A 13,336-nucleotide genomic window follows, 5' to 3' on the forward strand; every position below is an offset into this window, starting at 1 on the left:
AGCAGCATGTTTATTTATACCATTACTATGTTAAACCACCTACTGCTGGCTATGTTAATGTTAATTAAAGAAATATTTTGCTCCGTAATCTCTTCTCTTTTCACCAGAATTTCTTGACCATCTGAGCATTACTTATTTGTGAACATATATTCACCTAAGCACCTTTTTTTTTTTTTTTGCGACAGAGTCTCACTCTGTCACCAGGCCGGAGTGCAGTGGCACACTCTCAGCTCACTGCAACCTCCACCTCTTGGGTTCAAGCGATTCTTCTGCCTCAGCCTCCTGAGTAGCTGAGACTACAGGCATGGACCACCACGCCCAGCTAATTTTTGTATTTTTAGTAGAGACAGGATTTCACCATGTTGGGCAGGATGGTCGCCATCTCTTGACCTCATGATCCACCCGCCTCGGCCCCGCAAAGTGCTGGGATTACAGGCGTGAGCCACCGCGCCTGGCTGTAAATATTTTTTACTAGCTAGAAGATTGTGTCATGTAGAGGTCTCAGCATTTCTCTTAGTATTTGACTGTATTAGTTTTACATATTTCTTCTTTTGTTTAGAGTATAACCACTTCTTACATTTCCTTCAATCGTTTTCTAAAGAAGAAATTAATCTTTTTAGAAGTCCTGGCAGTTACCCCGCAATTGATGTTTTGGTGGAAAATTAGAGCACACCAGTTTGTCATAACTTTAAGAAACATTTTCACTTTATTGATATTCTGAGGATTTTAGTGATTTGGGTAATTTGGGTCTAATAAAGAGTAAATTGTTGAATACTCATTTGTTTTGAGTCATCTATATTTTTAAACCCTTTCTTTAGTTGTTTTTTCATCCCTAATACGAATGCAACTTTCCCACTTGCTGGTTGTTAGAGAATGGCTTCTGGGATTACTTACATAATTTGTAGACAGCCTGTTTTAATTATTCTTAGCTCACCTATGTAGCAAACCTGAATAAAGTACTCTTTAGCTCCAGATACCTAAAGAAAAGAAGCCTACTTGTAAAGCATAGTTGATGAGATGAGAGAGAGAAATGGTATCATGGGTTCTTTCCCCCAGTGTTCCCACCTTAGAGGAAAAGCACCCATATCTGAATGCTCCAACCAACCGGATATAGCTGGTAAAAAATAAGCTATCAATAAACTTTGTGAGGCAAGGCTTAATTGTTACTGGATCCTCATTTTTGTTTTACTTGTTCTTATAGACAGTCTTATAGGGACTGAATTAGATGTAAAGACATCATCTGATTAGGTGATGATGTCTGTACTCTAAAGAAGGCTTAACCCTTGTTGGCAATGCTAGCTTTTCACTAGTGTTCCTTCTGAGGACTGACTTTTTATTTTTATTTTTTGGTTCAACTGCCTTATATTTTTATGGGGAAGATAAGCTTTCAAAATAAAGTGGAAACTCTCTTAACTGATCTCCACTTAGTCAACACACCAAATTAACTGATGCCCTCTGTAAACCATAGTGGCCAGTAGCCACATTATTAACATGTCATAACAATTTCCTTATTATCATCTTGTGCCTTTTTCTGCTCTCATGATTGGATTTTTTTTTTTTTTTTTTTTTTTGCTTACTAATGAGTTATTTGTGTTTTATTGCATTTATGTCAATTGTATGAGTATGAAAAGATTGTTTCTATAAAACTAAGTTGCACATCTTAGAAAGACTCAGTGAACATGATGGTTTAAATAAATATTGTTTGAATTAGGTGTGGGTAAAAAACCTTAACCATAAAAGATTGGAAAGCCTCAGAAAATACTGTATTTTACGGAAATTGCTTTGCAATGTCTCTAAAATTTTTTATTCCACTCCCAAAGAACTGAACCTGGAAATCATAGGTGATTTCTGATAGGTGTGCTTTATGCAAGAAAGAAAAAAAATGTCAGTCACTGAATCTCTGTACTCAAAGAAGAAGTCTTGGACATAGATCAGTGATTGACAGACTGAGTATTTTAGGTCTTAAACATACAACATAGATCCTGTTTTATTCTTCACATAAACTGACTTTTTTTTTTTTAACATTAACTGACTTTGATTAACTGATCACTATTGCTCCTGATCACATTAGAGGTCTTTTACTGAACTAGAAGTCAGAACATTTCTTTGGCTGGATTTTGTGCTGATTTGTTTAAAATGATCTCTTGTCCAGTATGCATATCAAGTGAAAGTTCTTATTACCTTGGTGTCTTTTCTTTAAGACAGAGGAAAAATATATTCTGTATCAGAAAGTTCACAGTGGATGAGCTATCACTTGTCTTTTATCTCTTCTCATCTCAAAATAAGATTAGTTACTATGAGAATCTGAAGTATTTTGTTTTGTTTTGTTTTGTTTTTTATTGCAAGTATGACAAAAGATAGCTCTTCAGTGAGTGGAATATCCTTCAACTCCTTACTGTGAATTTCTGGAACTACTTCTACATCTCAAAAAAAAATGTATGAAATCAACTTTCTCTTGCTCTTGGCTCTCACTTCCCTAATACCTACTTTTATGAGGATAAAGCATTGTCATTTAGCAAGACCTAGTTTAATAGATTCATAAAGATTAAATTCAAAGGAATAAAGACATCTCAAAACTCAATAATGAGAAAGCAAACAACCTGTGTTAGCCAGGGTTCCCCAGAGAAACAGAACTAATCCTTGGCTGAAAATACAAACATAGGATGTGGGGTTTTTTTTCTTTTAAAGGGAGAATGAACTTTTTTTTTCACTGTTACATAAGATATTTAACATAGTAGGTATATTCCCACATTCTACAGAGGAGCTGAATCTCAGAAATACTGAATACTTGCCTTAAGACCATCTACCAAAGCTTGAATTTTAACTTGGGTTTTTAAGTCCCATGTTCTCTCTACCATGCTGTAGTTCCGTAAAACATATCTACTAAAATTCAGTGAGAATGGTTTGCTCTTTTGTAATCCCTTTGGAGTAACCATAGGATTAGGAATAATTTAAACTGAAAAATAACAACTAAGCAAGGTTTGGTGGCATGCACCTGTAATCCTGGCCACTCGAAGGCTGAGGTGGGAGGATCTCTTGAGCCTGGGAGTTCAAGTCCAGTTGACCAACATAGCAAGACCCCCATCTCATAAAAAATAAAAATAACAAAAAATAGAGAGTAGAAGGGAACCTCTATAGTCTGTGATTTTTCTTTGTTGATTTCCTGTTTTTAATTTCACTGGTTCTGCTCTAATTTTTATTATTTATTTTCTTCTGCCTATTTTGGATTTAACTTGCTGTTCTTTTTCTAAGTATATCTTTTAAGAGTTCAACATTCAGCTGGGCACGGTGGCTCACACCTGTCATCCCAGCACTTTGGGAGGCCAAGGCAGGCAGATCACTTCAGGCCAGGAGACCGGCCTGGCCAACATGGCAAAACCTCATCTCTACTAAAAATGCAAAACTTAGCTGAACATGGTGGCGCACACCTGTAGTCACTCTGGAGGCTGAGGCATGAGAATTGCTTGAACCTAGGACGCAAAGGTTGCAGTGAGCCGAGATCGTGCTATTGCACTCCAGCCTGAGTGACAGAGTGAGACTCTGTCTCAAAAAAAGAAAAAAAGCGCTCAACATACTGGTTGAATAAATTAAAACTAAGTGATTTCTGAGAGCCATTAAAAACAAGACAACGGTTTACAAATACCACGGAAATATCATAAAGCAGTTTTCAGTATTTCGTGATAATAAGGTCACTTCTGTTTATATTTTTTATACTTGCCATCTATAAAGATCACTTTGTGTACATTTTAAATTTTTTACATAGATCATTTTAGTCTGAATTTAAATATTTTTAGCACAAGTCAATACATAGGATAAATTTACAGATTAAATATTGTGTTCATATTCTAAAACAGATTTAAGGCAGCTCCCTCAAATAGCACATAGAATGAAAACAATCTGATAAAAGCTCACAAATAATTCAGTAAAAGCTCAATAGTTATAATGTTAATTCTCAAATTTGGCTTTGAATTTTCTCACAACCAAGATAAAAAAGAGAGAGATGATTAAGATAAAAAAACCTCTGTCAGAAAGATTTTCTGTTTTTTATTCTAAGCAAACCATTTCTTAGCATCACATTACAAAAGACATTGCTCATATTGGGCATTATCTAGAATAAATTAAGTGAGGTAATGAGGTAGTATTTAATATCAGTTACCCTTATAGATTTCATGTGACTCTTTCGTATAGCAACTTTCATGAAACCCAGGGATATAATATTAAATACAATTCAATGAGAGCAGTTCTATGAGTTACCAAGGTAGCCAAGTCTATCGCCCTCTAATGGTTCCTTGTATATGTCCTGTTCTTAAACTAAGAATAAAATTTTTATTATCTAGAGTGGAAAGATTGCATATTCTTTGAATAATCTATAATATCATTTTTTCATTTTGGCTTTTGATAGGAGTTAGATAACAAGTTGAGGTTATACATTCTGATTTGGGCCTGGAATGCTAGAAATTCAATGTTTTTGGTTGAGAGAAAAAATGCATACGTTTGGAAATGAGATAACCAACTAGTAAGACTGATAATCTGTTGTAGAAATTGAAGAAATAACCTGGTCTCTCACCTTGATAGTATACTGTCCCATCTGTGTACAGAAGAGAGGTAGAAGTAAAATGAATTTTGTTCAAGATTCCTAAGTCACTATGGCACATGAGCTAAGTTCATTGTAGCCTGGAAACCCAACAAGTAAATATTTTCAGTCACTTGTATCATAGAACACCTTTAAATACAATTTTATGGTTCATCTTGATTTTTTGTAACATAATTTTTCACATTGACAAACCCATGCATATAGTGGCAAACCCACCGGTATGAATTGCAACAAAATGCACACCTGAATAACTGAAAATAAATTAACCAGCTATTTTGTTATATTATACAAAGCAATTGAGTTTTGGAGAATTCCAGTTATCTTGCAGGGCACTATACATACAATAATGAACAAGCAGTCTCAAGGAGTTTTTACTGTAGTGACATATACCAACCATAGATGATTATAATGCAGCATTACTGGTGCTACCCACCTGGATATCCAAATACAGCCCTGAAAGATGCCAGGAATTAAACATGTGAAGAAGTAAGAAAAAACAGGAATGGCTAGAATATAAACAGTCTTCAGCTTAGGTGTAGGTGATATTCTAAAAGTCTGGTTCTAAGTTCATTGTAGCTTGAGATATACTTTTTTTTTTAATGACCAAAATGTATTTATTTAATATACATCACAAGGGCTCAACTGAGGCTTAATTTAAAAGACAAAAACAAAAATAATACCACAGCGCATGATACAGAGTCTATACAGAAATCACAAAAAAAGACAGACCATCTAAGGAAAAGTTAAAAAGACGACACAAGGACAGGCTGGGCAGCCTGGGTCAGGGCTCCTGACTGGTGACCTGTTTTGAGTAGGTTTCTTGCAGATACTTCTTAAAAGCTGTGGGGTTTTTCCAGGGTTTGGCAGCATGCGTGTTCAAGGGGCTATCAATGTTGGGTTCTCCTAGTAGGCTGGAGATGGAGAGTGTTCTGGATGGAGAGCAGAATGGTCCTGATGTCATACAGGGCAGACCACTTGTCCTTCAGGATGTCCAGGCATGTGTTACCCTGGGTGTCCACACTGGGATAGTAGCAGGGTGTGAGGAATTTCACCTGGGTGCATTGTAAGGGTAGTCACTGGGGAACTCTAGTGAGAGCTTATGCTTATACCTCAGGTCTTCATATACTGTGGCAGCTGCTCCATGGATGGCCCCTACCCATGTGAAAAGGTGGTCTGATTCAGGGAAGGCAGAAATGCCCTTGTTGCCACACATTATGAGTCATGAGCTCCTGTTGTTTTGCCCATGGGACCCCCAGCGGCACCCCAGCTTGGCTCTGCTCCTTTGTGGGAGGCTGCGATGCTAGTGGTGGCTGGGTCGCAATTTTGGGAGGCCATCCAGGCGGTGCTGGCAGAGAGACGGGAACTCGGAGAGCTCATGACTGCAACTGGGGGGTATACTTTCCTATAGATATTACGTCGTAGGTAGGTTTCTGTCTCACAAACCCTATCTAATTCATAATCTGGAATATTCCTAACATAGCATTGCAACATAGAAAGGTTTATCATTCCCTGTACCTCCTGAGAAGTAGGGAGAAAGGAATATTGAGTTCTTACTGGTAGAAAGGAGGTATAACTCTTTATTCCCTTCTTGTCTTTCTTTTCACTGCTGAATGGTTATTGGGGATAGAATTGGGGTCTGAAGAAGAGGGAAAGCCAAGAAGTATCACTCTAGACTTGGTCATCAACCCAGTTATTAGACTGAGGTAAGAAATGGGAATTATCGCTAGCAGCGAATGGAGTTCCAGAACAGTAGTGTCTATAGCTAGAATGGGGAGAGAAATAGTAAAAAGAAGGAAAAATCCCTGCAATTACTTATAGGAAGGAAAAGGGAATTTCTTTTGTGTCCTTTCTTGGTCGTCTGGCAAATGTCCCAGGTTATGGATTTTCAAAAAGCAAACGATGTGTACTTACCTGTACTTCTCAGATAAGTCTTTTTTAGAGACAAGTCTATGTTACCCAGGCTGCTGTTGAACTCCTGGGCTCAAGTGATCCTCATGCCTCAACTTCCTGAATAGCTGGGATTACAGGTGCATGCCACAGTGTCCAACTTTAGCGTCAGATAGGTTTTAAGATTATTCCCTTTTGGTGAGAGAAGGGACAAACTAGTTTTAGAAAGTGCTCCCTTTGTTCTTTCCAAACCCTGTGGGCTGTAGCCAGTCAAATGTCTTACACAATCTGTATATGTGTGTATGTGCGCACAGCATGTTAATGTTAATTTGATATAATATAAATTGAGGCAGTGTACTGAAAAATGAATGTAAAATCAGTCTGATTGTTTACCTGATGACTGAAATTTGGAGAAAAGCGCTAGAATTTTTTTTTAATGAGATTCCTCCCATAGAATGTCCTTCTAAAAGGATTTTTGAGAAATGCATGGCTCTCAGAGTTTATGTTCATTATATATAATCTATATTCCACGCATAGTGCTTTTGATTGTCTAGAATGTTCCCCTTTTACTCACTTATTCTTCATATTTATTGAAGCTACTGAAGAATCTCAGTTTATTATCTTGACCTTGTTATTTTGTTTTATATTTTTAATTTGTTCATTTTTTATGTCACTCTTATTACCCAAACTGTATTCTCTTTTGAGCCCATGTTGTAGAAGAAGATTAATCTTTGGAATTACAGAAGTTGCTTCTCTTAGTGTTTTCTCTCATTTCAAGAATTTGAGAAAAGGCCTATAGAAGGAAGCCATAAAATCGTTCTTGAGGGTAGTGTAATTTTCCCTATTTTCTGTGGTATACATTAGAGTATGACCTGTATTTGAATCTCAACTCTGTACTACTTCTACTCTGGTAGTCTTGAACAAATACATGTTTCTGTATGTCTGTTTCTTCATCTTTAAAATGAGATTAATAATTCCTAGCTCATAGTGTTATTTGGAGAATTAAATGAGATAATGTAAGTTAGTAATTTTTGAACACTGTTCTCTGGTACCCTAGAGCTGTATGGAGACATTTAATGGATCACTTGTATCTATTTTATGTTTAGGGTTCTGTAGAAGATTTGGTTTGAGAAAGAGGGTCCTGAGGCTCTCTCTTTAAAAACTCTTGAAAGCCATAGTTGTAAGTAAAGTGCCTTACACATGATAGGTGCCTTGAAGAGATACTAGTTCTCTTATGCAGGTTAGAAAATCTGTATAGCACTTCACTCCTTTTCCTCTTGGATGGTGCTCCCTCATAATCGGTATATTAAAGGGCTGTTACTTTTAACAGCTTTGTTGAGATGTAACTCACGTACTTTGCAATTCATCAATTTAAAACATATCATTCAATGGATTTTAGGATATTTACAGAGTTCTTGCAACCACAATCTAATGTTAAAGCATTTTTGTCACCTCAAAAAGAAACCCCCTACCTAGTACCAATCACATTAAGTTGTTTTTGGACCCTATTTCCATTGTTCATTAGAAGTTGATGTTAATAAGTAAGTTACTACATCAAAAAGAGCAAAATGAACTAAATACCTGTACTTACATAAGTCAGTGAGCCATGTTTTTTTACTGATTTATATAGTTCCAGAAATTAGATTCTGCTATGGCATTTAGCATACTTTATTTATTTATTTATTTATTTATTTATTTATTTATTTATTTATTTATAGACAGGGTCTCACTATGTTTCCCAGGCTAGTCTCAAACTCCCAAGGCTCAAGCGATCCTCTCACCTCAGCCTCCCAAGTACCTGGGACTACAGGAATGTGCCACCGCACCTTAGCATACTGAGTTTTACATATGCAGTCACAAAAGACTAGATTCTTTACGTTTTCCACTTCTAGAAGTTCGTTCATCTATTTTTATGACTTTTAAAAATGATTACTTGGTCTGTATACGCCCCGTTCTTGGTTTCGAAATTCAGCAAATGCAAGTGCTTGTTATAAGCCAGGTGGTGGTAGACTCCTAGGGTTAAACAATTAATTAAACATGCTCTAAGGAGTTTACAGTTTTAGAAAGACACATAAACAAAGGACAGTAATATACTGTGATCTTTGTTATTATGATGAGGTGTATAAAGTGCTGTTGATACACAGATAAGGGAGTAATGAGTTATTTTGGCCAAGGAGGAGACTGGGAGAGGGTCAGAAAAGGGAGAGAGTAGGGATTGAAGGAAGAGTTGTAGAAAAGCTACAGAGAAGGTAGACGTTGAATGAGTAGAATTCACTGAGTAGATGGTAAGGAGGAATATATTCTGCAAAAGCTGAGAGAATAACTTGAGCCTAAGACTAGAGAATTAAAAGCAAACACAGTATTTAATGACAAGTTAAAGTTTAATGAAATAACTATTTGATGTGACTAGCGGAAACTGAATTTAGTGAATAGTGATAAAACAGAAAAGGTTAGCTGGATCAGAGGGCCTGAAAGTTAGTTTAACAGCTTATTTTAGCACCTTTCCCCTTCCATTCCTGACTTCACTCTGCAGATAACAGCTTTTCCCAAGCTAATATTCACATTAACAGTGCCTAGTATCATCATTGTCATTCCCCAAAGTTTTCTTTTTCTTCTTTCACTACTTTGTATCCCATATCCTTTCTCATGTAAATTATTAAATACCCATCTTGTCCTTTCCATTCCCACAGCCACTACTGTGGCCTTTTTCCTAGAATCTCATATTTCTTTTGTTCATTTTTAGTATTATTGGTAGGACTTTCTCATTTCTAGGACTTTACTGTGTATCAATTTTAGTATTCAAACTAGCTTTATAGAGTAGCTAAAATAGTTCCTATATCAGAGAGTCTGAAGAATATGAAGGGCTGGAGATTTCATAGATAAGAGCTCACTGATAGGGAATCCTCTACATGCTGATGTAGAATATATTGTTCAGTGAAAGGAAAGGGCAGAAAAGTACAGTATCATACTTCTTGTGTCAGAAAGGAGGCGGATATTAGAATACAGACTCTGCTGATATTTGCACAAAGAAACTCTAAAAAAAACTAGAAGAAATAATAAAAGAAAATACCTATAGAAGCAGGTAGAAATGGGGTGGAAGAGGACGGGGTGAAAAATAAGGCTTCTCAGTATATGTCTTTTTATGTTGTATTCATTTTTGAACTATCTGGATATTTCATCTATAAAACTTTGGCCTTGCGTACCACTGCAAGGGAGTAGCAGTGAAATGACTCTGATTTCTTGTTGCTCCATGTATCAAATTCACTCCTTAGTCTACTGTTTAGATGTTTCTACCTTGTGCCTTGGCATGATCTGTTTAACTGAAATGAACTATATCTATGTCCCTAAATCACTTTCAAACTTCAACTCAAAATATATCACTTCCTCCTCAATTGGCTATTTATTTCATTCTGCCTTTTAGCATAATGTATTTATGTTGTATATTTGTATATTGGTTCTACGTTGGTATTACTGTAAATCCTAATATATTTCATGAATGGTTTCCACTCCCACTTTGATTGTTTACACCCTTAATTATAAAAATTGTTTTTATAATTTCATGAATGGTTTCTACTCCCACTTATTAACACCCTCAATAGTATCTGAATTATCTGAAGCATAACTTAAGAGTTATTTGATAATTTTTATTTGCTTTTGAGGATCTTAATATGTTAACTTTATTTGGATAATTTTAATCAACAAAATTTTCAATTAGGAAAGGTCTCACACAGCAAAGTTTTACTACATTTCCGTTATCTTAAACTTCAAGATATTAAATAGGAAAACTAATAAGGAAAAAGTTTTTTTAAAAAAACAAAAAGGACAATAATTTAAGGTAACTTTCCATCTAGTTAAGGTGAATATATGTGGATTTGCACACTAAAATAGTAAACATAACTTGACCACCTGACATGAATTTTGCATGGAGTACAATATGATTTGTATGCCAGTAACTAATTAATACAATAAGTAAGAATTGTGTTTTTATCTTTGCTAATATATGTACGTTATGCAGAATTACTGCTGAATTTATCCATCAAATATGGTAAACAAAATAATCTGTTGGTTTTTTTCTATATTAAATATATATTCAAAAGTAAGACACTTTAAATTCTTTTAAGAAATGAAGGCCAGGCACAGTTGCTCACACCTGTAATTCCGCACTTTGGGAGGCTGAGACGGGCAGATTGCTTGAGCTCAGGAGTTTAAGACCAGCCTGCACAACATAGCAAAACCCCATCTCTATAAAAAAAAATACGGAAAAATTAGCCAGGTGTGGTGACACATACCTGTGGTCTCAGCTACTCGGGAGACTGGGTTGGGAATGAGCCTGGGAAGTTGAGATTGCACCACTGTACTTCAGCCTGGTACTTCTGAACTGTACTTTTGACCTGTCTGAAAGAACATATCTTAAAATTGATCATAGAAAATAGAAACTTATAAGGTGAGTAGACCATTATGTATTTTAATGACTTAATATATTCTCATCTAATGTTTATTTTGAAACAGGCAAGAAAATTGGATGTATATTTTGAATATGAAGAAAAAATAATGAGCAAAACTACTCTGGATAAATCTCTTCTAGATATAATATCAGACCCTGATGGTATGTACCAAAAATTTGAGGTTAATGTAAGTTTCATATCTGACGAAAGCAGCATTTTCAATTGAGTAAACTTTGAATAGAATTGTTGTTTTTCTGACAGTCAATGCTAATATCAAGATAATTAAATGAGCTATTTTCTGGTAAAATTTTATAACTTAGCAGTTCCTACAGTGGAAAAATAATTTGCATTTCATTTCATTGAACTTTTATTTGATAGTATTTAAGCACATTTTATATTCACTTGTTTAAGGTGATATATGTAAAGCTTAATATCTGCTGGTTCCAGGAAGATTTGAAGGTATAACATTCAAAGCAAGTGTCTCTAAGTGATTCGCTTCCTAATTACTTTGGTCTACCCTCAATTTCCTGAAAAGATGTATCTAAAACTAAATTCTGTTTTACATGTTTAGGGAGTTTACTTTTAAAGGAACTCTATGGCCAATCACTTTAAATATTTGTATGTTAGATTTTCTTAAAATATAACTATTTGTACTTAGAAAATATGATCTGTGGAGGCCAATATGTTAAGCGAAAGAAGCCAGGTGCAGAAAGACAAGTATCACATGTTCTCACTCATGTGGAAGCTTAAAAAGTAGATCTTATGATGATAGAGTTACCAGAGGCCAGGAAAGGGAGAGAGGTGGAGGGATGAAGGGAACAAAAAAATATAAACGTATTTTTTACCACTGAACTGTGCACTTAACAATGGTAAAGACTGGCCAGGCACAGTGGCTCATACCTGTAATCCCAGTACTTTGGGAGCTTGAGGCAAGAGGATTGCTTAAGCCCAGGAGTTTGAGACCAGCCTAGGCAATAAAGCAAGACCCCATATACACACAAAAAATGAAGAAAGTTAGCCAGGCAGGGTGGCATGCATCTGTAGTCCCAGCTACTTGGGAGACTGAGGTGGGAGGATCCCTTGAGCCTAGGAGTACGATGTTGCAGTAAGCTAAGATCGCACAACTGCACTCCAGCCTGGGTGGCAGAGCAAGACCTGGTCTCAAAAACAAACAAACAAAAAAAACCACAGGCAAAAATAGTAAAAAAAAAAATTTAATGTAATCCAATTGTAGTTTTTAATTATAAAGATTGTGGGATCTACATAGAGTCTTAGTCTCTGAAATTCCCTAAACTTTAGAGACCTGTAGATCATTTCAGAATAGTTTTGAATTCAAATCTCAGCTTTTTCCAAAACAAATGGAAAGCCTAGGACCCATTTTGCATATAAGCTATTTAAGCTGCATAATTATGGTTTTTGAGTTATAGTTTTGGTATGAATTTTAGACTATAATCCAAATTAGAAAATAATTTAAAAGTCCAAACTGTTTTATAATTAAAGATTCTATTTATACAAACATCTGAGAAGCCATAAGTATTGCTCACACTTTTAGAAAGCTAGATTTGTGGTGAGAACATAGCATTTTAAAGGTATATGCATTTTACAGTGAAAGAAATTCAAAAAGTTATATGTCTATCATTTCTGAGCTATTCCTTGTTATTTACAGTAACTTTCGAGTAAAGTTGAAACAAAAAAAAACATGTTGACAGAAAGGCAATCAGTCCTGCTTTTTCCTTTCCCCTTTCTCAAACGATTTATCCCTAAAGATATTAAGTAGGATAGAGCAAGGTAGGCATTCTTGCAAAGTAGCAGTCTAGTGCCACTTCGGTCCAGAATAAGATGTTGGAACCTGAGCAAGATGACTAAGGGCATCCACTCATGGAATAGAGGGAGGATTAGTAATCTGGCATTAGATGTCAAAGTTCAGGAAAGGAAAGCAGAGTGTCCACATGTGGGAGTAGTCTAGCAAGGTGTGTGAGAACCATAACAGATTAAGGAGGGTGACCCCTGCACAGGAACAAACCAGCTTGGGCCTAGGTGAGGTGAGACGTATGTCTAGGTATGTGGATGGGTCCACTGCAGGAAATCAGAGCTCAAGTGAAGTAAGAAGGGCATCCATGCAGCAAGCCCATGGAAGCAGAGATGGGATATTTGTTATATACAGGGGACTGGCTAAATAAATATATTGGATAATATAAAGAAAGCCCAATTTCCCATTGTCAGAGGAGGAATTTATAAATATAGAAAGGGAAAAAATTAGAATGAACCCTGTAGTGTTGGATTGGAATTAGAGGTGTTGGTGTGAACTTAGTGTTTTCGCTATATATCTGTTCAGATACAGAAATAAATATAGATTGTATGTTGGGGGGGGCGGTGTATACTCATGTATTCCGTAACTCTGCCAACTGAA

The 13,336-nt window shown here is 35.9% G+C and overlaps 1 protein-coding gene and 1 pseudogene across 3 annotated transcripts in view; one reads left to right on the plus strand and one right to left on the minus strand.

Moving 5' to 3' along the window:
- SCFD1 (sec1 family domain containing 1) overlaps positions 1–13,336 on the plus strand; it is a 108,181-nt gene that overhangs the window by 56,519 nt on the left and 38,326 nt on the right. For all 3 annotated transcript variants that reach the window (XM_003952459.6, XM_003314289.6, XM_009427617.5), the window contains one exon: positions 10,991–11,087. In XM_003952459.6, the coding sequence (XP_003952508.3) occupies positions 10,991–11,087 (97 nt within the window). The remainder of the gene's footprint in view (positions 1–10,990; positions 11,088–13,336) is intronic.
- On the minus strand, positions 5,272–6,021 carry LOC129136968 (ubiquitin-conjugating enzyme E2 C-like; annotated as a pseudogene).

The sequence above is a fragment of the Pan troglodytes genome, chromosome 15 (genome assembly GCF_028858775.2).
Source record: "Pan troglodytes isolate AG18354 chromosome 15, NHGRI_mPanTro3-v2.0_pri, whole genome shotgun sequence".
Lineage (NCBI taxonomy): Eukaryota > Metazoa > Chordata > Mammalia > Primates > Hominidae > Pan > Pan troglodytes.